Source organism: Geotrypetes seraphini, chromosome 13 (assembly GCF_902459505.1).
Source record: "Geotrypetes seraphini chromosome 13, aGeoSer1.1, whole genome shotgun sequence".
Taxonomy (NCBI): domain Eukaryota; kingdom Metazoa; phylum Chordata; class Amphibia; order Gymnophiona; family Dermophiidae; genus Geotrypetes; species Geotrypetes seraphini.
This window is the reverse complement of record NC_047096.1, coordinates 13779230-13801390: the sequence shown is the minus strand read 5'-3', so window position 1 is coordinate 13801390 and position 22161 is coordinate 13779230. Positions and strand designations below refer to the sequence as shown.

General features: G+C 43.6%; 1 protein-coding gene across 6 annotated transcripts in view; it reads left to right on the top strand.

Annotated features, from left to right (window-relative positions):
- The window catches only part of SCUBE3 (signal peptide, CUB domain and EGF like domain containing 3), a 247118-nt gene that overhangs the window by 70926 nt on the left and 154031 nt on the right, over positions 1–22161 (top strand). For all 6 annotated transcript variants that reach the window (XM_033919102.1, XM_033919097.1, XM_033919101.1 and 3 more), the window contains exon 4: positions 16660–16794. In XM_033919102.1, coding sequence (XP_033774993.1) covers positions 16660–16794 — 135 coding nt within the window. The remainder of the gene's footprint in view (positions 1–16659; positions 16795–22161) is intronic.

Here is a 22161-nt window from a genome sequence, read left to right as displayed (position 1 = left end):
GTTGGGGACCATTGATATATTCCATGGGGGAGGGGGATGAGGCAGTTGTGTACAGTTGCTGCTGCTGCTGCTGTCACTGCCATCTAGATCAGTGGTCCCCCAACCCTATCCTGGAGGACCACCAGGCCAATCGGTTTTTCAGGATAGCCTTAATGAATATGAATGGAGCGGATTTGCATGCCTGTCACTTCCGTTATATGCAAATCTATCTCATGCATATTCATTAAGGCTAGCCTGAAAACCCAATTGGCCTGGTGGTCCTCCAGGACAGGGTTGGGAACCACTGTTCTAGATAACTTTAGGCTGCCAAGAAGTTATTGAATTCTATATTTGTGCTACATTCTCACATTACTGTAATACATATTTGCATCAAAGAAGCTTATATAACATTTGCCTAGATGAGTCTTAAACTCTTTAAAGTTTAACCCTCGCACTCTTGAAAACCACCTGTCATTTTTATATTGTCTTTGCTGTCTTCCTCTTTCTGTGATCTTTTTGAGTTAGACAGCTAATCTCAGCTGCTGCTTTTGAGAACCGAAAGCGCTATCTTTTCCTCTTGCTTACTTTCCTTACAAAATGGCTTGTTGCCCTTACAGTAGCTCCTTTCAGTTTTGCCCGCTGCTTTCCTACTTCTTCCATAGCTGTGAATTTTACCAATTACGGCACGCGGACATTGCCGATCCTCTAGTTTTTTAACCAAGCAGTGTGCTCGTTCGAGACTCGCCCGTCCAACATCATCAGGGAGCGGCAACATTATTGCAAAGAAAGACTCACTGTGCGCATATCTTGCCAGTCTGCCAAAAGAGTCTTCATGATTAGTGTGCCTTTACTTTACGCACCTGTTGCTCAGTTTGGAACTGCCTCTGCCTCCCTGGGGTCTATATAGCAAATATTAGTCCATTTCCCCTCTCATTTGTCTGGGTGGGCATTGAAGCTGGCCTACACGTAGTGCAAAGAGTAGGGGCTCATGCAAATTCAGATGACTTGGGTAAGAACATAAGAATTGCAGCTGCTGGGTCAGACCAGTGGTCCATTGTGCCAAGCAGTCCACTCCCACGGCAGCCCTTAGGTCAAAGACCAGTGCCCTAACTGAGACCAGCCTCGCCTGCGTACGTTCTGGTACAGCAGGAACTTGTCTAACTTTGTTTTGAATCCCTGGAGGGTGTTTTCCCCTATAACAGCCTCCAGAAGAGCGTTCCAGTTTTCCACCACTCTCTGGGTGAAGAACTTCCTTCCGTTTGTACGGAATCTATCCCCTTTTAACTTTAGCGAGTGCCCTCTCATTCTCCCTACCTTGGAGAGGGTGAACAACCTGTCTTTATCTACTTTGTCTTGAATCCCTGGAGGGTGTTTTCCCCTATGACAGACTCCGGAAGAGCATTCCAGTTTTTTACCACTCTCTGGGTGAAGAAGAACTTCCTTACGTTCGTACGGAATCTATCCCCTTTTAACTTTAGAGAGTGCCTTCTCGTTCTCTCTACCTTGGAGAGGGTGAATAACCTGTCCTCTTATCTACCAAGTCTATTCCCTTTTTTATCTTGAACGTTTCAATCATGTCGCCTCTCAGTCTCCTCTTTTCAAGGGAGAAGAGGTCCAGTTTCTCTAATCTCTCGCTGTAGAGCAACTCCTCCAGCCCCTTAACCATTTTAGTCGCTCTTCTCTGGACACTTTCGAGTAGTACCATGTCCTTCTTCAAGTACGGCAACTAGTTTGCGCTAGCATACACACTCTCCTAGACTATGCAGCTTGTCTGCGTATCTAGGTTACTATGCAGTATGAGTGTTAGCTCGACCCACTTATTTGTGGGGAAACAATTTGCTTTCTTACAGAGCTACTTATCAGGCGTAAATATGTGACTGAAGATGTTTATGCCTTATAGGAAATTGTATACTGTTGGATGTTGGGGTCTTTTCGAAAGCATGTGTTAAGTGGGTAATTTGGGGAGTTGGTGGGGAGGGGGGGCACTAACATCTAGACATGACTCGGGCATCCTCGACCTCGCATATGAGGCTGGGTGTACTCGATTTGGTGGGATATAGGTGAGTTTGAAGGGAAGGATGGTGGAGAAGAGATCTATTGGATTCCTATTGGTATCCTCGTATTGTGCTGTATGTCATATGCTTGGAATGCATTGAGAGTTGAAATTGCTGGAAGCTTTGTTGGGACTATGGGAGGGATGGGCTGGGGATCTGGGAATGTATTTCTGCAATTGTTCTGGTTCTTTGCTTGCTCTGCACTTTTATTACTGTCTGATTCAGGTCTTCCTATTGGACGTTTGGGCATTTTTCCTCTATAACTTTATCTGTTTTGAGGTCATACTGGGTGGAGGCTGGGCACTCAGGATGTCTTATTGATTACATAACTGATTCTTTGGCATTCCGCATCTTTTTTTTAATGCCTTCCACTAAACTTAAGCTTGTCACTTGGAATGTCTTTGGGGTAACTTTGCCTATAAAACGAACCAAGATCCTCTCCCAATTTAAACGTCATGCAGTAGATTTAGCCTACCTGCAAGAGACCAAACTCACTGACCAAGAACATCTTAAGCTTCGAACTTCCTGGGTAGGGCAGGTCTTCTTTGTTTCTTACTCGCAGAAAAAAAAGGGGGGGTGACAATTTTAGTGTGAAAGGGATTTATCAGCCAGGTCACCCAAATTCAAAAAGATACTTATGGTCGATACCTCCTATTACACGTAGAAGTCCTGGGGCTGGCCTTCTATTTACTGATGGTCTACGCTCCTAATAATTATGAACACGCTTTTTTCAAAAGCATGTTCACTTGTCCACACAGTCTAAACAGCTCCCTGCGATACTTGCCGGAGGCTTTAACCAAGTCTTCGACCCTCTGTTAGATAAGTCCTCACCAAAACATGGAAATGTTTTAAGTTGCCATAAAGGATTGCCATACTTATGCGAAGCTTTAAACTTGGTAAATCCTTGGTGTCTCTTAAATCCATCTGTTAAGGACTACACTCATATGTCAAGGGTCTATGGTTCCATGTTCCATATCTGCTATAATCAAACCCTTAGCGCACATGCGCAGTTGAAACTCCGTGCGGCCGTGATCCCTGATCCGTGATCCATGGCTCCGTGTTGCCGCATGCACAGTAGAGTTGAACTCTGGCTGTGGCGATTTCCCCATCGCCCTCCCTCAGCGACGCTGCAAACGTCACGCTGCTTACCGCATGGGTCCCTGCACCACTTTCGAAAAGGCCCGCCGAAGCATCTGCGCACGCGGGAGAGTAGCCGGAGGTGGTCAAAGGCCATGGCGCTATCCTGTCGGCTCCCAGACACAACCCACTCCTCCCGCGGCCTAGAACACCTACCCGACAAGCCCGGACACCGAGCTCCACAGACGCAGTGTGGGCAAACCAGCTCCCCACAGCCTGGCAGAGGCCCCGCACTAGAGTGCGATGGCCCCCAATGCACAAGTCAACTCCCCCGGGGCCCGAATCCCACCAGCGTCAGATGGAAATAGGGAAGGTAAAAGGGGAAATGGGAGCCTGAATATGGGTAGGTAAAAGGAAGGGAGAATGGCTACTGCTGGACAGGGGGAGCAGGGAAGGGGTGCTGCTGGACAGAGGGGAGGTAAAATGAAGGGAGAAGGGCTACTGCTGGACAGGGGGGAGCAGGGAAGGGGTGCTACTGGACAGAGGGGAGGTAAAATGAAGGGAGAAGGGCTACTGCTGGACAGGGGGGAGCAGGGAAGGGGTGCTGCTGGACAGAGGGGAGGTAAAATGAAGGGAGAATGGCTACTGCTGGACAGGGGGAGCAGGGAAGGGGTGCTGCTGGACAGAGGGGAGGTAAAATGAAGGGAGAAGGGCTACTGCTGGACAGGGGGGAGCAGGGAAAGGGTGCTACTGGACAGGGGGGGAAGAGACAGAAAAAGAGAAAGAAAGAAAAGAAAAGCCTAAGTCTACACATTTATTCTATCACCTGTTAATGTAACGGGCTAAAAAACTAGTTGATTATATATTGATATCTCAGAATCTTTTCCCACGTATTCTCAAAACTAGCATTGGTCCTATTGTTGTCTCGGACCATGCTGTCAGGTGGACTGCGATATTTCCCTAGCACATGAGGACAACACTAAATGGAGATTTCCTTCCTTTATAATACATGATGAACATTTTCAAACTTACCTTCAATCCAAATACAAAGAGTATGTCCAACATAATGAACAAACACAAGGATAACCCCACTTTGTATTGGGAAACTCTTAAAGTAGTAATCATACAATATATGATACTAGAGCCAGGTGAATTGCTCAGGGTATTGTACATTCGGAAAAACAACTGCAGGAAGCAAACGATCAATACCTCCTTAACCCCACTACCCTTTCTTGAGAAACTTATTTAGCCACCCAAGCGGCATTAAATGCTTTGATTCATGAACGAACTAAAAAGCAACTTGAAACTTGATGTGCCGTTTGCCTTGTGCCAAAATCCATGATGTAACGGAGAGCTTGCCGAGACTCATCAAGCCTAATGTCTATGCCAGGGCTGCCCAAGTCCGGTCCTTGAGATCTACTGGTTTTCAGGATATCCACAATGAATATGCATGAGAGAGATTTGCCTGCACTGCCTTCTTGGTATGCAAATCTCTCTCATGCATGTTCATTGTGGACATCCTGAAAACCTGGCTTGCCAGTAGATCTTGAGGACCAGCATTGGGCAACCCTGGTCTATGCTGTCTTTGTCAGACAAGCTTAAGTGGCCCTATGCGTAACAAATGCCAGGCTGCCAGATGGCAATAGGATGCCCACCGCCGCCCACAATCAGGGTGCCCATTTGCAGAATCAGCCCCTTTTTATATAAAACCCTAACAGAGACTCTAAAGCAGGGATAGGGAACTCCAATCCTCGAGAGCCGTATTCCAGTCGGGTTTTCAGGATTTCCCCGATGAATATGCATGAGATCTATTTGCATGATCTGCTTTCAATGCATATTCATTGGGGAAATCCTGAAAAAACCGACTGGAATACGGCTCTCGAGGACCAGAGTTCCCTACCCCTGCTCTAAAGGCTACACTATTGCCTGAACTGACTTTGCTGGAATAGCAGAGTGTTGAACCAAAAAAGGAAAAGAGAAGAAGAATGAAATAACCTACCGAAGCCCAAGTTTGAATGCCAGCAGGTACGATATTCCAAAATGGAGTTTTTTTCTTCCCCGTACAGATCCTCTCTCAGCACCTCTTCAAAAACAGTTTAGATCCGTTCACATTTTGGTCTATGTCTCCAGCAATCTGGCAGCTGTGGCTTTGCTCATAATGGGACACATATGAGAATACCAAGAGTTCTCCGACCTACCACCAAATACAGCCCCCAGGCACAGGTGAATTTAATTATAACTGTTCAGTTAGCACAGCAAAGATTTGCATGATTCTTTAATTGCATTATATCAAGCATATCATTTTTTTATAGACATGGATAAATTGCTGACCTATCTTCCACCCTGATCACCTGGAGCAGCCGTAGAGCCTAACTTAAGGCTAATAATTAGTTACATTTATTATCAAATTCATAATATCGATGTTTCGTCTGTACCAATGTAAAGTGGATATTGTCTAAATAAAAGGCCTTCAGCCAGGCCCTTGCCTGCTCAGGCCTAGTGAAAACTCTAAGCGAGGAGTGAGGAACGAAGGCTGCAATCCAATTGGATTTTCCCAATGCATATGCATTTAACTTACATAAATAGAAAGAGTTATACATTTAATATGAATAAATTACTATTGCCACTATCCCAAATAAAGTGTTCACAAATGTATTGCTTTCAATAAAATACCTATACAACACCTTCTCCACATACAATTCATGCCTTATAAATATATTAAAACATATACAATCTACCTCACTAAAGTGAATCAAAGTCTGTATAATATACTACTATATCTTCAATCCTGTCTGATAGAAGGCATGAGAAGTACCAGGCATGGGACCAAATCCAAATCAGCAGGCAGAGATGAAGTCTAGGAACCAGGCAACAGTAAAGGCAGGCAGAGCAGATTTGTTACCAGGAGACTAGTAGGAATCAAACAGTAAAAACATAAGAATAGCCTTACTGAGTCAGTGGCCCGTTCTCACGGTGGCCAATCCAGATCCAATCCAATATTATTTCCACTATTGTACTGAAGTCAGGCTTACCAGTTTGTAATTTCCCGGATCTCCCCGGAACCCTTTTTAAAAATTGGTTACCTTAGCAGGGTTTAAAAAAGGTTTGGCTAATTTCCTAAAAGAGACATCCATAGGCCATTATTGAGATGGCTTGGGAAAATCCACTGCTTATTCCTAGGATAATCAGCATAAAATCTGTTTTACTACTTGGGATCTTGATAGGTACTTGGGACCTGGGTTGGCCACTGTTGGAAACAGAATACTGGCCTTGACAGACTTTCGGTCTGTCTTAGAATGTTAATTCTTATTGGTCACCCTCCAATCCTTAGGTACTACAGTTGATTTTAGTGACAGGTTACAGATCCATAACAGCAGATCAGCAATTTCATGTTTGAGTTCTTTCAGTACCATGGGATGTATACCATCCGGTCCAGGTGATTTTTATCACTCTTTAACTTGTCAGTTTGGTTGATTCTGTGAAATAGTTGCCAGATTTCTATTTTATAATTGCATAGATAAAGACAGAAATATAACTTCAGGCAACAGGTAACTCGCTTGTTGGAAGAGGATGAAGCAGAGGAGTGGGGGTGAACGGGTTACCCGGGCCACACAATACTTTCTCTTTCTTCAGCCCTGTTTTCCCAGGGAACTCAAGAATTGCATAATCTCCAGCTTTCTCCTCTCTTTGCCTCCCCCTACCTTCTCTCACTTGTCTCCTCTTACTACCCCCATCCACACTCCACCCTCTTCTACTGTTCTCTCTGTGCTCCCTCCCTCCCTTGGTCTTGGACAGCACAATGAGCCAATGAACGGCAGAAGGTAGGAATGAGACTCTGTAGCAAGTAGCTTCTACTGGCTTCCTGTTTTAAGTCACAGTCCTAGTGCCTGCCCTCTTCTGAGCCTTAATTGCCAGTGCTGCATGATCCAGCTCCTACTGATGTCCTCCTTCCTCAGTTTTGAGATGGCTTAGATTCTGCAAAGTAGAAGCAAGAGAGTAGGGTTGTGGGTGGGGCTTTGTGATTCCGCGAGTGCTCTGTCAACCCTATCCCCTTCCTCTTCCCTTGCGGTTTCCGTAGCGGTTCTTCTGTTCCGCCACTTCAGATGTGTTTGTTCCCTCGTAGATTCTGCAAGCCTCTTACACCGGGTGCTTTATTTTATTCTGCGCTGCCCCACAAAGAGATAGAGAGGGAACATACTTGCAGTGATAAAATAACAAAAGACAGATCATCATTCTCTCTGCCCTCATTTCTGCCTATGGGTACTGTCAAGGGAGGAAACATTACAGCTACCCCCCCCAAAAAAAAAAAAATTAAAAAAATTTTTTTGCTTAAATAAATAGAGAAGCTTAAAGAGAAACGGTGCAGTTGACTTCCTCATAATTATTATCTGCATAGTAGTCATTAGCATGTTCATTCAGACACTATGCCAGCCCATTATATGTATACATACGTTTCACATTAAATACAATCATCGCAGACTCGCAGAGCTCAAATTAATGGAGAGCTGAAGTTTACACAGCTGGAAACAGATAAGGGAGGGACCGAGCCTGCTTTTTTTTTTTTTTTTTTTTTGTGAGCTGATTAAAAAAAAAAAGGCAGGATGAAGTACAGAAGTGTAATATAAGCCTTGTGTTTATAGAGACTGCTGTCCATTATGAGGGCAAATGTTATGCATGTAATAGAGTCGGGGGAAAGATCGGGCACCATAATAAGAGATTCGGGGAGGGAGAGTGAGCTGCAGATGAGGCGTGAAAACCAGCCTGGGTGTAACGGAGCTACCAATGTTAACAGGACTGGAATCATCTGTGCGGAGGGACTTGGCCATTTTATGGTATTTCATTGTAGAAAATAAACAAATAACAAAAACCATTCACAAAACTCAAAAAAGAGACACCGATTCCAAAGTAATTTGTTAAAATTTACTGTAAACCTTAAATCTAATTATTTAAAATATTTCAATTATTAATTAATTATTACGGAGAAATGCCTCAGACTTAGGAGTAAATCTTTCCAACTGGAACTATTCAAGAGAAGAATGAATTAAACATCACCTCCCTACCAAAATATTTATTTTATAACTTTAATTAATTCAAAAACTTATAACTTCTGATCTAGTTTTAATTAGTAGAGAATCAACATATAACTTATAATCTATTTTAAAGTACTTTAATATAATTTAATTTACTTTCATTTAAAATTTGAAAATTTAATTAAAGAATCAGCATATCATTTTTTGAGACTCAAGACAAACTTCTGTCAGAGTGTCAATTTAATTATCTTCTTACATTTCAATTTATTTCATTATGTTTCAGGTATATCTTAACTCCTTATTTTGGCCTGTGATGTTATAAGGAGGCAAGAGATGAATTCATTCTTCTCTTGAATAGTTCCAGTTGGAAAGATTTACTCCTAAGTCTGAGGCATTTCTCCGTAATAATTAATTAATAATTGAAATATTTTAAATAATTAGATTTCAGGTTTACAGTAAATTTTAACAAATTATTTTGTGGAATCGGTGTCTCTTTTTTGAGTTTTGTGAATGGTTTTTGTTGTTTGTTTCTTTTATCAGTATAGTACCATTCGAATTTTTGTTGTTTTGTTGATATCATTGTAGAAAGCCATTAAGGGGCGGATTCTATAAACGGCACCTAAATCGACCGGCGCCAGTGGCGTAGAGGGGGTGAGCAGCTGCTGGGGTGGTAACACCCCTCTCCTCCCCCCTGCCCCCTTTCCCATCCCTTTTTATCTTTTGGTGGGTGCAAGCAGCGACGAACATGCCGTTCGTGTCAGGTTTGGCGCTCTTTCTGACTTCGCTTCCTGGGCACGGGTCCCAGAAGTGATGTGGGAGAGAGCGCCGAGGCCGACGCAAGCAGCAAGTTCGTGGCTGCTCGCGCCGAAGTTATGGTACTGGGGGGGAGGGGGAAGGGAAGGGGCACATGCGTGGCAGGGGGAGGAGTGGGAAAGGGGGAGCAGAGAGTAGAAGGGGTACCAGCAATCTGAGGAAGACTGCGTCCAGGGCGGACTGCCCACCCCCCCCTTACTACCTCACTGACCGGCGCCTATAAAAATGGCGCTGGCCACATGTCAATCACACTTAGGCACCGTTTACAGAATCACAGCTGGCGGCACCTGTGTAAAAACTTAAAACACCTGATATGTAGGCCAGGTGTTTAAAGGCCAACATTTCAGGCGCCTCAGTTTTGGGAGAATCGCTCTTAGCGCGGCGCCTGTCATGCTCCACCCAGAGAAACACCCACTTAGGCGTTGGGTGCCTTTTGCCCAATTACATTTTTTTTTTCCAATTATTGAAGCTTTTAAGGGTATTGTGCTAATTAATTTAGGCGCCCTGTATAGAATCACCTCCAAATTCCGTAAACGAAGATCAAATTTAGGTGCTTAAAAAGATCCACGTTAAGTGCTATTCCATAAAGGGCTCTCTGGGCGGAGCACACAACTTGTGGCGGAAGGATTTAGGCCTGCTGAAACCTGCACCTAAATTTTGGGAATGCCCCATAGCCTTGCTTCCTTTTGGGTTGCGTGCGAGGCAATATAGGCACACAAGGTTATAGAATAGCGTGCAGGCAGATAAACCCAAAAATCCAAATTATATCAATTTGGCTGTATTTGGTATTATGTGCTATATTAGCTTTGTTTTTTTCTATTACTTTTATGTATTATTGTATTATAACCTGTTTAGATTTTTGGGATATGTGGCTTATAAATTTGATGGATAAATAGATAAACTAACGCCAATGATTGTTGACACCTCATTAGCTCATTAATTTGCATGCACATCTGCCCTACATGCCCGCATTTTGGCATCTTCCCAACACGCATATGATGCCCTTCCCAATAGACCCCCCTACGCTCTAATCCCCCTCCCCTGGCTCTCATCAAAGTAATTTAGTCAGAGTAGCAGCAATCCCCAATCACTCCTGTTCTTGCAAGTCCCCAGGTTCAAAATGGCACCTAATATTCCCTAGTGGTAATTTTGCAGTAGTACCACCAGGGGGGGGTCACCCAGCCAAGTAAGGGAGCTCCTGTTCTGACACTACTACCAGAGATCCTGGTAAGAGTCACAGGGGGGAGATAGTAGAATCCGGGGGCAAAGCTCACTGACTTCAATATACATTTACCTGCTGTGCTTACGAATTGTCAGTCCCATAGCACGCTGCTGTTTCTCCCTGACTCTTATTTCAGTTAGATTGCATTTCTGGCCTCATAGTCAATGCTGGGGTCATAGATAGTGCAGGTATGAGGGGGAGGATTATCTCCTCTGACAGCAGAAGCTGGTATTTAAGTGTTCTTACAAGAAGTCCCAAAAATCATTCCAGTTGAAGACCTCTACTAACCTTATGAACTAGCTCTGGAATTTGAACCTTCATTTAAACACTCAGGTTGGGTCAGCATTTAGTTTCTGGAAATGTATTTTTGGGGTTTTTTTTGTAGGTCTTGCCCATAACTAGGAAGACATCATAAAAATTAGAATTTGGAGATTTAGCTTGCTAAAGGAACATAAAACGAACTCAAAATGCATTACTTGCCATGTTACGGCTATTTAATGGCTATCTTACTAAGGAGGAGTCTCAAACATACATTGGGGTCCTTTTACTAAGGCTCGCTAGCCGTTTTAGCGTGTGCAAAATATTAGCGCATGATAAACGCTAACGCGTCCATAGAATATAATGGATGCGTTGGCATTTAGTGCGTGCTGACATGGCTAATACACCTTAGTAAAAGGACCCCTGTATTCCTTATCAAAGGATCAGGATGCAGCAGAGCAAATGTAAACATAATGAAAATTGTTTCGGCCTGATATTCAAAGTGATTTAAGTATACAGTACTGTGAGACGACTCCTAGAGGTCATGGCAGCCATTTTAAGACCAGATGCAGCATGAGAGGGGGCAACTGGGGATTTCTGCTGACTTGACTACCCCCTAGTTCAGGGATCTCAAAGTCCCTCCTTGAGGGCCACAATCCAGTCGGGTTTTCAGGATTTCCCCAATGAATATGCATTGAAAGCAGTGCATGCACATAGATCTCATACATATTCATTGGGGAAATCCTGAAAACCCGACTGGATTGTGGGCCTCGAGGAGGGACTTTGACACCCCTGATCTAATCAAACAGATAAGCAGGAGAAGTAAGGGGGTCAAGGAGTTTCTCAGTCAAGGGTGCTTTACAAGTGAGTGGGAGTTAGGAGTTGAAAGCAACCTTGAAAAAATGGGATTTTAACCTGGATTTTGAATACTGACTTTATCTAAACTAGAAATGGTTTTCAAGAGTGATGATGCAGGGGAACAGAAAAAAAATCTCTGTGAACCTGGAAGACGTACTGAGACAAACTGACAAGTTAAAGAATGATAAATTGCCTGGACCAGATGGTATATACCTCAGACTATTGAAAGAACTCAAAAATGAAATTGCTGATCTGCTGTTAGTAATCTTTAACCTATCACTAAAATCATTCATAGCACTGAAGATTGGAGGGTGGCCAATGTTATGCTGATTTTTTAAAAAAGGTTCTGGAGTGATCTAGGAAATTACAGACTGGTAAGCCTGTCTTCAGTGCCGGAGAAAACAGTGAAATTTACTATAAAAAATAATATCACAAAGCACATAGATAAGCATGGTTTAATGGGACAGAGTTAGCATGGGTTCAGCCAAGGGAGTAGTCTTGCCTCACCAATTTGCTTCATTTCTTTGAAGGTGTGAATAAACATGTAGATAAAGATGAGCTGGTTGGTGTACGTTATCTGGATTTTCAGAAAGCTTTTGACAAAGTGTCTCATGAGAGACTCCTGAGAAAATCCTCCATTGTGGCCCTGAAATGCTCTTCAAATTCTGTAAATGCATTAATTTCAATCTTGCCCACTTGATTATAGTAACTACAAACAATTTCTTAAGTGTGTTACTCATGAATTTCATTTAAGAATTTGCTGTTAACAATCCAAAATAAAGTGTTGCAGAATATTAGTATCAATTTTTAATGTTTTAATACCTAGTCTGAACAAGCAGGTCCAGCATCTCTCCATCTGCTCTCCCACCCTTCCCATATGGGTCTGGCACTTTACTGTAAACCCTCCCCCCCATCGTCCCCCCTCCCAGTGGTCCCTCAAATACGGTGGATCATCAATAGAGGCAGCAATCAAAACAGGTTGCCTCCAGCCAGCCCCCTCTAGGACCTTTCCTGTGCAGCCTCTCGGTTCTCTGATACAACTTCCTATGGGTGGGAGACCATACAGAAAAGGCCCTGGAGGGACTAGCTGGAGGCAACCTGTTTTGATCACTGCCTCTATTGATGACCTACCATGTTTGAAGGACCATGAAGGGAGGGGATAGAGAGATGCTGGACTTCTGGTGGGAGGGGGGAGGAAGGGAGAGGAAGAGAGATATACCAGACTAGCAGGAAGGTGAGGTTCAACTTAGGGTTACAAGATGTTCAAGAAAACCTGGACATGTCCTCTTTTTAGAGGGCTGTCCAGGTGTCTGGACTGACTTTCCAAAACCCAGCAGTTTGTCCTGGTTTTGGAAAGCCCCGAAGAGCTCTGGTCGCATCTGGAGGGCCTCTGAGCAGGCGCAGATGACGCCACACACATCCGCGCACGCTCCAGGCCCTCCAGACACGGTCGGAGCTTGCCAGGGAAGAACAGAGGAGGTTCGTGGGGGCAGGGCTGGAGGATGAACTGGGAGGGGCTGGGGTGGAAAGGGGCGGAACCAAGGGCAGGGCCATGTGTCATGGGTTTTGCAGCCCGAAATATGGTAACCCTTACTTCAACTGCAAGTGGCCCCTACTACTTGGCATTTTGCCCCACTTGCTCATTGGTACCTATGCCCATGGGACAGCGGGAAAGAATCAAAATGAGGGAAAACCGAAACAAGGGAAAGGTGTGATCTAATTGCGAAGAGCATTTGAAGCATTAGTTGCTATCCTGGGAAGTAAGTTCAGCTCCTCTCTCCTACTGACTATGTGTGGCCTTGAGTGAGTCACTATGCATCCCCCGTGCTTCAGTTTACCTAACTAATTAGATCATAAGAAAAACATTTCTCTTCCTTCCTTTGGTTACTCTCATCCAGTCCAGGCACCGGAGCTGTGCTTGCCAAGGTGTCTAGACAAGAGCGTTCTGCATGTGTGTCTCTGATGATATTGGGATTCTGCTTAAATGATTTTATCTGAATAGATAAGTAGTTGCCAGTGGCGTAGTAAAGGAGGGGCGGAGGGGGGGGAGGGAGGGAGTGACGCGCGAGCTAAATGCCAAGCCGCTCATTCTGTTCCTATGGGCGGCTCAGCATTTAGAAATCAGATAAAGAGACAGCAGTCCCAGCTACTTTGATCATTTTGGTAGCTCCTTTCCATTGATGAAGCTTTGTCGATGACACTTTTCTTTAAAAACAGACGGAAAGAATTCATGGGATTTAAAATACAGGTGTTCCCTGACCTTTCACGGGAGATGCAGAAGCGTCGCCGTGAATTTCTTTTGATGAAACCTGGGGTTATATCTTTGGGTGCTACATTTTACGTGCGACACCCTTGTAAGTGTACAATGTGTTACCATACTGTTAAATAGGTTTTTCTTTGAGCCAACCCAGTTGACATCTTTCTTGGCGTTATCCCGTCTGGAGGTAGAAAAATCTTAGGCCCTATTGATTAATGAATGTAACTCCTTACCCAGCGTTATTAAAGTTCAGTTTCTTATTCTCTCGCTAATGTTATTATCTTGGATCCCATTGAGGACTTGAGCATGATTGGCTAAAAATTTATCTTTATTTCTTCTGATGTTTATGAAAGATTATGTTTTGATGTATATAAAATAGCTAATATTTGCTTTCTGTACAAGTTATGCTTGGTGATAAAATTAATAAAGATGAAATTTTCTTTTCCCTTAAATTTACAAGTTCAATTGTGAGGGAAAGGGGGGGGGATTTTATAGTTATGTATTGTATAAGTATTGATTATTTGATAAGTAAGGGGGGAAGGGTGGGAGTTAAGTATTTATCACTGTTACCATTGATGATTATTAAGTGATATAGATATTGTTAATTTGTTTGGACATTTTATCACACTTATTGTAAGTTTGAAAATGAATAAAGAATTTAAAATGAAAAAAAAAAAAAAAGAAAATTAATAAAGAAAATTTTTTTTAAAAAAAGATTTTTAAAAAATTAATGAGTCAGTAGGCGCCTAACTTGACATAGACGTCTACATCAAGGTGCCTACCAGCAAGTAGTCATGGTTAGGACCAGAGTTTGGCTAGGGATTGAGTTAAGTGTCATGATTTATACCTGCTAAAAAGAAGCAAAAGGAAAGGCCAAGCCAAGGCTCGCACCCCAATCAACCCCTGATGCCCTCCACATTAATTACCACAACTAACAACTCTCCAACATCCAGATGCCCCCCCCCCATTAGAGCCCTCTGCCATAAATATCTTCAATACAGCCCCTTCTCAACATTCAGACCCTCCCCATTATGCCATCCCAACATGCATAGCCCTACATGATGCCCTACCCAATAGACCCGCCTACCCTCTAATCCCCCTCCCCTGGCTCTCATCAGGGTAATTCAATCAGAGCAGCAGCAATCTCCAATCACTCCTGTTCTTACAAGTCCCCAGGTTCAAAATGGCACCTAATATTCCCTAGTGGTAATTTTGCAGTAATACCACTAGGGGGTCACCCAGCCAAGTAAGGGAGCTTCTGATCCGACTGTACTACCAGAGATCCTGGTAAGAGTCACGGGGGGAAATAGGGGGACTAGAGAAGGATGATGCCAGGAGTGGTATAGTAGAGGGTCTGGATGTTGAGAGGGGCTATATTAGAGAGCATGGATTTTGGGAAAGGCTGTAATGGGAAGGTGTTGGGGGTAATTGATGACGTGAGGAGGTGTTGGGAGGATGTTGTGGAAATGAAAGGAGGTGTAATTACCGGGAGATTATTGGAAGGTGGTGATTGAGGGTGAAAGGTTCGGATGTCTGGAATGGCCATTTTAAAAAGCTGCTCTCACATGCAAATGGGGTAAAGTCGCGCACACTCCCCACCCCCACCCCCAAGAACGGCTTTTTTAAATTACTCTTTCTGCTGTGTATGAAAGACATCAACAAACAGTCCTGTGAATCCTTTCATGCATGTTCGCCAGAGCCTTCTGTAAAATATAGTAGGAATTTTCCATGTCCCAAACCGAACAGCTTAATCACCCCCTCCGTGTTCTATCTAAAACTGGTCTTCACAACTATTAATAAATACATACTGGCTGATATTCAGCCCATGGCAGACAGCATTATTTTTATATTTTTTAAAAAATATTTATTAAACATAAGAACTGCCATCTCCGGATCAGACTTTCAAGTCCGGCGTTCTGCACACATGGAGGCCCAGCCAGGTGTACACCTGGCGTAATTTTAGTCACCCATATCCCTCTATGCCTCTCGTAAGGAGATGTGCATCTAATTTGCCTTTGAATCCTAGAACGGTGGATTGCGCAATAACCTCATGTGGGAGAGCATTCCAGATGTCCACCACTCGTTGCATGAAGCAGAACTTCCTGATATTTGTCCTGGACTTGTCCCCTCTTATCTTCAGTCCATGTCCTCTTGTCCGTGTCACATTGGACATTGTAAATAATTTTTTTCCTGCTCTATTTTGTCGATTTCTTTCAGTAGCCCATTCTCACAGTGGTCAATCCAGCTCACTAGTACCAGGCAGAAACCCAGAGTAGCAACATTCCAGAGCTGAGATTGTGATGTCATAATGCTTCATTCCACCAGTGCCTAAGAACCAGCCTCAGCAGTAATGTCACAATGGCTTGATTGTCCCAAGTACCTAGCTAGATCCCAAGTAGTAAAACATAAGAACATAAGAACTGCCATCTCTGGATCAGACCTTCGGTCCATCAAGTCTGGCGATCCGCACACGCGGGGGCCCAACCAGGTGTACATATGGCATAATTTTAGTCACCCATATCCCTCTATGCCTCTCGTAAGGAGATGTGCATCTAATTTGCCTTTGAATCCTAGAACGGTGGATTGCGCAATAACCTCATGTGGGAGAGCATTCCAGATGTCCACCACTCGTTGCGTGAAGCAGAACTTCCTGATATTTGTCCTGGACTTGTCCCCCCTTAGCTTCAGTCCATGTCCTCTTGTCCGTGTCACATTGGACATTGTAAATCATTTTTTTTTCCTACTCTGTTTTGTCGATTCCTTTCAGTATTTTGAAAGTCTCGATCATATCCCCTCGCAGTCTCCTTTTAGAACAGTAACAAGCGTACAAAATATAGAACACTGACCATTGTGGACAGAATTAGCCCTGGCATTGAATGTCCAGCCTTAATGCCACCCGTGACTGTCAACCACCGCAGGTCTACAGTTTTTAGCATTTAAGCTTCTTCCTCTTATACACTGGCCAGCCTCAATAATGGGGTCCTTTTACTAAGGTGCGCGTTGGCGTGTAACGCACGCTAAATCAGCCAGCGCGCCTTAGTAAAAGAGAAGGTTATGGTTTTTATTCTTCATAAGCGATCCTCATCTCCTGTCTTGCTATATCTTCTACAGATCTGGACGAATGCGCAGAGGGGAACGGAGGCTGCCAGCAGGTCTGCATCAACATGATGGGGAGCTATGAGTGTCGCTGCCGCGAGGGCTTCTTTCTGAGCGATAACCAGCACACCTGCATCCAGCGACCCGAAGGTGCGTTTGTGACGTTCACGCTCACGCCATAGTCTCGCCCCCCCCCCCTTGAGTCAGAATTTTTCGTGAGACACTAGTTTGGCGAATGAAAAAGGGGGGATTTGTTCTCTTTTCAAAACATCCGTGGAAAGGATCGGGAGCTTTATGATTATTAATTTGAATAAAAGTCCGATATAGATGGAGCCGAAGCACACCTTAAGATATTTTCAAAGTAGAAAAATATGGCTGCTGTTACTCAAATGCCCTTACGCTTAAGTGCCAGTAAGAGGGATATTCAGTGGCCGTGACCAGATAATACCACTTATGTCGTCTGTTCACCTTGGCACTATACAAACGGATTCAGATTCTATAAAAGATTCCGAAAATTAGATGCCTAGACTGGCATGCTTAGCTGATCTGGGTGCCTAACTTACCCCCCATGCCTTTTACAAAACCGTTGTGGTTTTTTTTTTTTTTTTAGTGCTGGACACGGCGATAACAGCTCCGATGCTCATAGGAATTCTATGAGTCGGTGCTGTTACCACTATTGCCGGCACTGAAAACTGCTACGGTTTTGTAAAAAAGGGGGCTTCTCTGGTTAGCTATTTATTTTAATAAAAATCTTATATCCTGCGACATCCCCACAGTTCCCTGTGGTCTGAATTTCGCCACTCTTGGATAGTGCTTGCAGGTCGGCACTGAAACCAGATATTCGGTGGGGGCCAATACGCAGATACCTGCACTGAATATCTGGTTTCATTTTAACTGTGGCAGCCAGCATTTTATTTTACTTAACTGCTTTTTGTCATGGTAAAATATCACCCCTATAATTATCAGGAAATTCATAAATTATGCACCAGCGGTTAGGAGCCATATGCCTTAGGCAACAGTATTTAGGTCAAATAGAGCATAAATAGAGGACACCTAAGCCATGGGCCTTAATTGTTCCTGACACATGCACTTGCCCTAAGCACTGACCTATAAGGATGTGCGTGAGCGACATAGTGCAAATCTGCAAGGGGATCATACACATGGGAGGAGCTTGGGTAGAACAAGGGCGTGTCTCCCAGTGATACACACACCTGATAGAACGTTGTAAAAGGTGCTTGTGCCTTACCATGTTTACAGGTACCCATATCGTATGCCTGGACTAAGGGGGCACACATACATTTTGGCTCCCCAATTCGTGTTTGCGGTTCTTATTCTATAAAGAAAACAAGGAAACACTGCAGACAACCGTACAAGACACAGGCTATGTTTATTATATCTATTATTAAATGCGGCTAATGTTACCACCTTTAAACAAACCAAGGGTTGTCTGCAGTGTTTCCTTGTTTTCTGTGTGCTGTTTTGTTTTCACTGCAGACTGTGTTGGATTTTTCTTTCTGGTTTTTCGTTTTCTGTGTGCTGTTTTGTTTTCACTGCAGACTGTGTTGGATTTTTCTTTCTGGTTTTTCTTATTCTATAAAGAAAACAAGGAAACACTGCAGACAACCGTACAAGACGCAGGCTATGTTTATTATATCTATTATTAAATGCGGTTAATGTTACCACCTTTAAACAAATCAAGGGTTGTCTGCGGTGTTTCCTTGTTTTCTGTGTGCTGTTTTGTTTTCACTGCAGACTGTGTTGGATTTTTCTTTCTGGTTTTTCTTATTCTTTAAAGAAAACAAGGAAACACTGCAGACAACCGTACAAGATGCAGGCTAAGTTTACTATGTCTATTATTAAATGCGGTTAATGTTACCACCTTTTAACAAACCAAGGGTTGTCTGCGGTGTTTCCTTGTTTTCTGTGTGCTGTTTTGTTTTCACTGCAAACTGTGTTGGATTTTTCTTTCTGGTTTTTCTTATTCTATAAAGAAAACAAGGAATCACCGCAGACAACCGTACAAGACGCAGGCTATGTTTATTATATCTATTATTAAATGCGGTTAATGTTACCACCTTTTAACAAACCCAGGGTTGTCTGCGGTGTTTCCTTGTTTTCTGTGTGCTGTTTTGTTTTCACTGCAGACTGTGTTGGATTTTTCTTTCTGTAATTTCTTATTCTATAAAGAAAACAAGGAAACACTGCAGACAACCATACAAGACGCAGGCTTTGTTTATTATATCTATTATTAAATGCAGTTAATGTTACCACCTTTTAATAAACCCAGGGCTGTCTGCAGTGTTTCCTTGTTTTCTGTGTGCTGTGCTGTTTTCACTGCAAACTGTGTTGGATTTTTCTTTCTGGTTTTTTCTTATTCTATAACGAAATCTGGGTGCCCAGATGCTGTTCTAGCGTTGGCGTGAACCACACTGCATCGGAGCGTCTAAATGTGGGTGCCAATTTAAAGGATTGCCACCAAAGGTTTTATATAAAAGCAGAATCTGAATTATGCAAGTAATTGTCTACCGTGACACTAATTATCATACAAAAACTGCTATACTGGTTTTGGATGACTTAGAGCAACTTATTACCTTCAATGTAGACTTAGGTACCCTTCAGAAATGCTTTTCATTTTTAAAAAATCCTGTTTTCTTATGGAAACTTCTGTTTCATGGCTTGCTCTTATCTCAAAGATGAAAAAGAAACCAGTCTTAATGTCCCAATGATTGTTTTTTAAATCTGATTTAATCTTTCTTTTTTTTTTTTTTTGTCATTTTTATATACCGCTTCTCCTCAAAAGCTACGAAGTTTCCACGTTTGCAGCTCCTTTGATTTGTCAGTAAATTATTACAGTTGCTTAAAAATTAAGCAGCTTTGCTGAAAGAAAGATTTATAATGATTGCAAGGCTTATGCGATAGGATGTAGGGATGAGCCCACAGAGAGATTATGTTAATAGTTCCAAACCCCAAACATAAAAATTAGATTGTGCTTGTTTTTCCCGTTGGACTCAAGTTACCCATTTTTTTTGGCTCTGGATAATGAGAAAAGCCCAGATATCAACTGTTTTCAAAGCAGATGGTTGAAAGGTATCTGGCAAAGAAACAAGAGCATTGGTCACAGTCCAAAAAGAAGAGATTCAAAGCACACCGTAAGAAGGAGCTACTGGAGTTGGTCTATAAAGCTTAGTATTCGACCCACAGACCTGCCCGAAAAAGTTTCTGCGCTCAAATATTTATCTTCCATTTGCCTTCATTAGCACTCAGACACGAACAGTAACGTAGCGAGGGTAAATGGCGTATGGGGCGTTGGCGCTCCTCCTCTGCCCTTTTCTCTACCTCCCCCCCACCCCTTCCCCGTACCTTTTTAAGTTTCCAGAAGAGAGCAACAGTACAAACTTGCTGCCCGCGTCATGTCTGCTCTACCTCTGACATCACTTCCTACGCGCGGGGCCTAGAAGTGACATCGGAGAGAGGCGACATCGATATAGGCTGGACGTTTGTAATTCTGCTCATGCAGGAAAAAATTAAAGAGGTATGAGGGAAGGGGTGCTCGCACATGGCGGGGGGGGGTCAAGAAGGAGGGAACAGAGAGGAGGACAGGTGCCTGGGCCCTTTACGAAGACTGCGCCCGGGGCGGACTGCCCTCTCCCCTACTATGCCAGTGAACATGAATGCTTCACGTAAAAATGCAGCTCTGCAGCTCCCATTACTTTCTGTGAAAACTGTTTGGCACGTCTAAAACATTTTGGGGCTAATTCTTTAAATAGTGCCTAATTCGACCGGCACCGACCATGTGCCAATCACACGTGGAAGCCGTTTACAGAACTGCGGCTAGCGGCATCTAGGTAAAAACTTTGGCACACTGACTCGTTATCAACACACACAACTTTTCAGAAAAACCCCCTCCCCAAAAGCCCATACCTCCTTTTGTGTTGTGCGCTTTGGGGGCATGCACAAATTCCCAATTAATTTAATCTAATCAGGATTTCTTAATTGCACTTATCCAGAACAGGTTCAAGGCGATTTATTTGCGGGGGCAGTCGATTCCAGTGGGTCGGTATGAAGTGGGAGTAGAATCGTCATTTGGCGGGTTTGCAGTTGAATTTTTGAAGAAAAGATCTTATCAAGTGATTTGTGATGGTAACTGTTCTCATTCATGGAGCAACCCAAGGTTCTCCGCTATCGCCTACCTTATTCAACATCTACATTTCCCCTTTAGGACATTTATTGCAGAGTTTAAATGTAAAATTTTATATATACGCACATGACATTTCTATTTTAATCCCTCTAAATAATTTTACCACTGAGATTTTAAACCAGATATCTTCTATTATGACTCAGATAGAACAGTGGACAATTAATTTCAAACTGAAACTCAATACAGAAAAGACCAAACTTTTTTTGGCTAGTCCCAATGACAAATTAACAAACTCATTGCTTCATCTTAATGGTCATGACTACCCGATTATTAAATCTATCAAAATTACAACACACCAATAAAATATATATATATATACAGTGGTACCTCGGTTTGCGAGTGCACTGGTTTGCGAGTGTTTTGCAAGACGAGCAAAACATTCGCAAAATCGAAGCCTCTGAAACCGAGCGTGCCTCGATTTACAAACACCCCCCCCCCCCCGCGATCTGGCACCATCCCCCCGCGATCCGGCACCCTCCGCTCACGTCGCAACCCCTCCCTGCCGCGATCCGGCATCCCCCAGGCATCCACCCATCTTCAAAAAATGTTTACATTTCTGCAAAATTGTTCCGCTCGTGTGCTGCCGGGCAATTGGTTCAACAAAGTTGGAACTATCCTTACAAACGCAGCACTATGGGCTCCTTTTACTAAGCTGCGTTAGCTTTATTAGCGCACACTAAACCCACGCTACGCTATTCCACGCGTTAATACCCTAACTCAGCTTAGTAAAAGGAACCCTATGAGAAGCAGCATACCGAGCAGTAACACTAGGCGGAATTACCCGTCAACAATCGGACGTTGATCTCAAAACCATTGGCGTACCTACCGGCAGCTATTTCATTCTTTCTTTTATCGCTTGAACCTTATCTTGCCACTTGGCGTGTAGGATTCTTCTTAAGCTGTGAGCAGCTCCTGCCCCGTGTCGCTGCTAGACCACCAGCTAAGGCCTGGGGGATGTCCGGAACAGCGTTTCTGAATTAAAAATTCAAGGGGCAAAAAAAAATTACAAATAACCAAATTCGCGATTGGGGAAACCGCAAATCAGAAGGGGGAGCGGCCACCCCCGCCCCCCTGCTCCATCCCCGCCCACCCATTACCGCACACGTGCACCCTTTCCCTTCCCCTGTGCCTCTTTCACGTTCGTAGCGCAAGCAGTAACCCCAACCTGCTGCTCGCGCCAGCATCGGCTCTCCCTCTGACATCACTTCCTGGACCCCAGGCCTAGGAAGTGTCATCAGAGGAAGAGCCGACGCTGGCGCGAACAGCAGTTTAAGAGTTGCTGCTCACGGTTGGGAACATTAAAGAGGTACAGGGGAAGG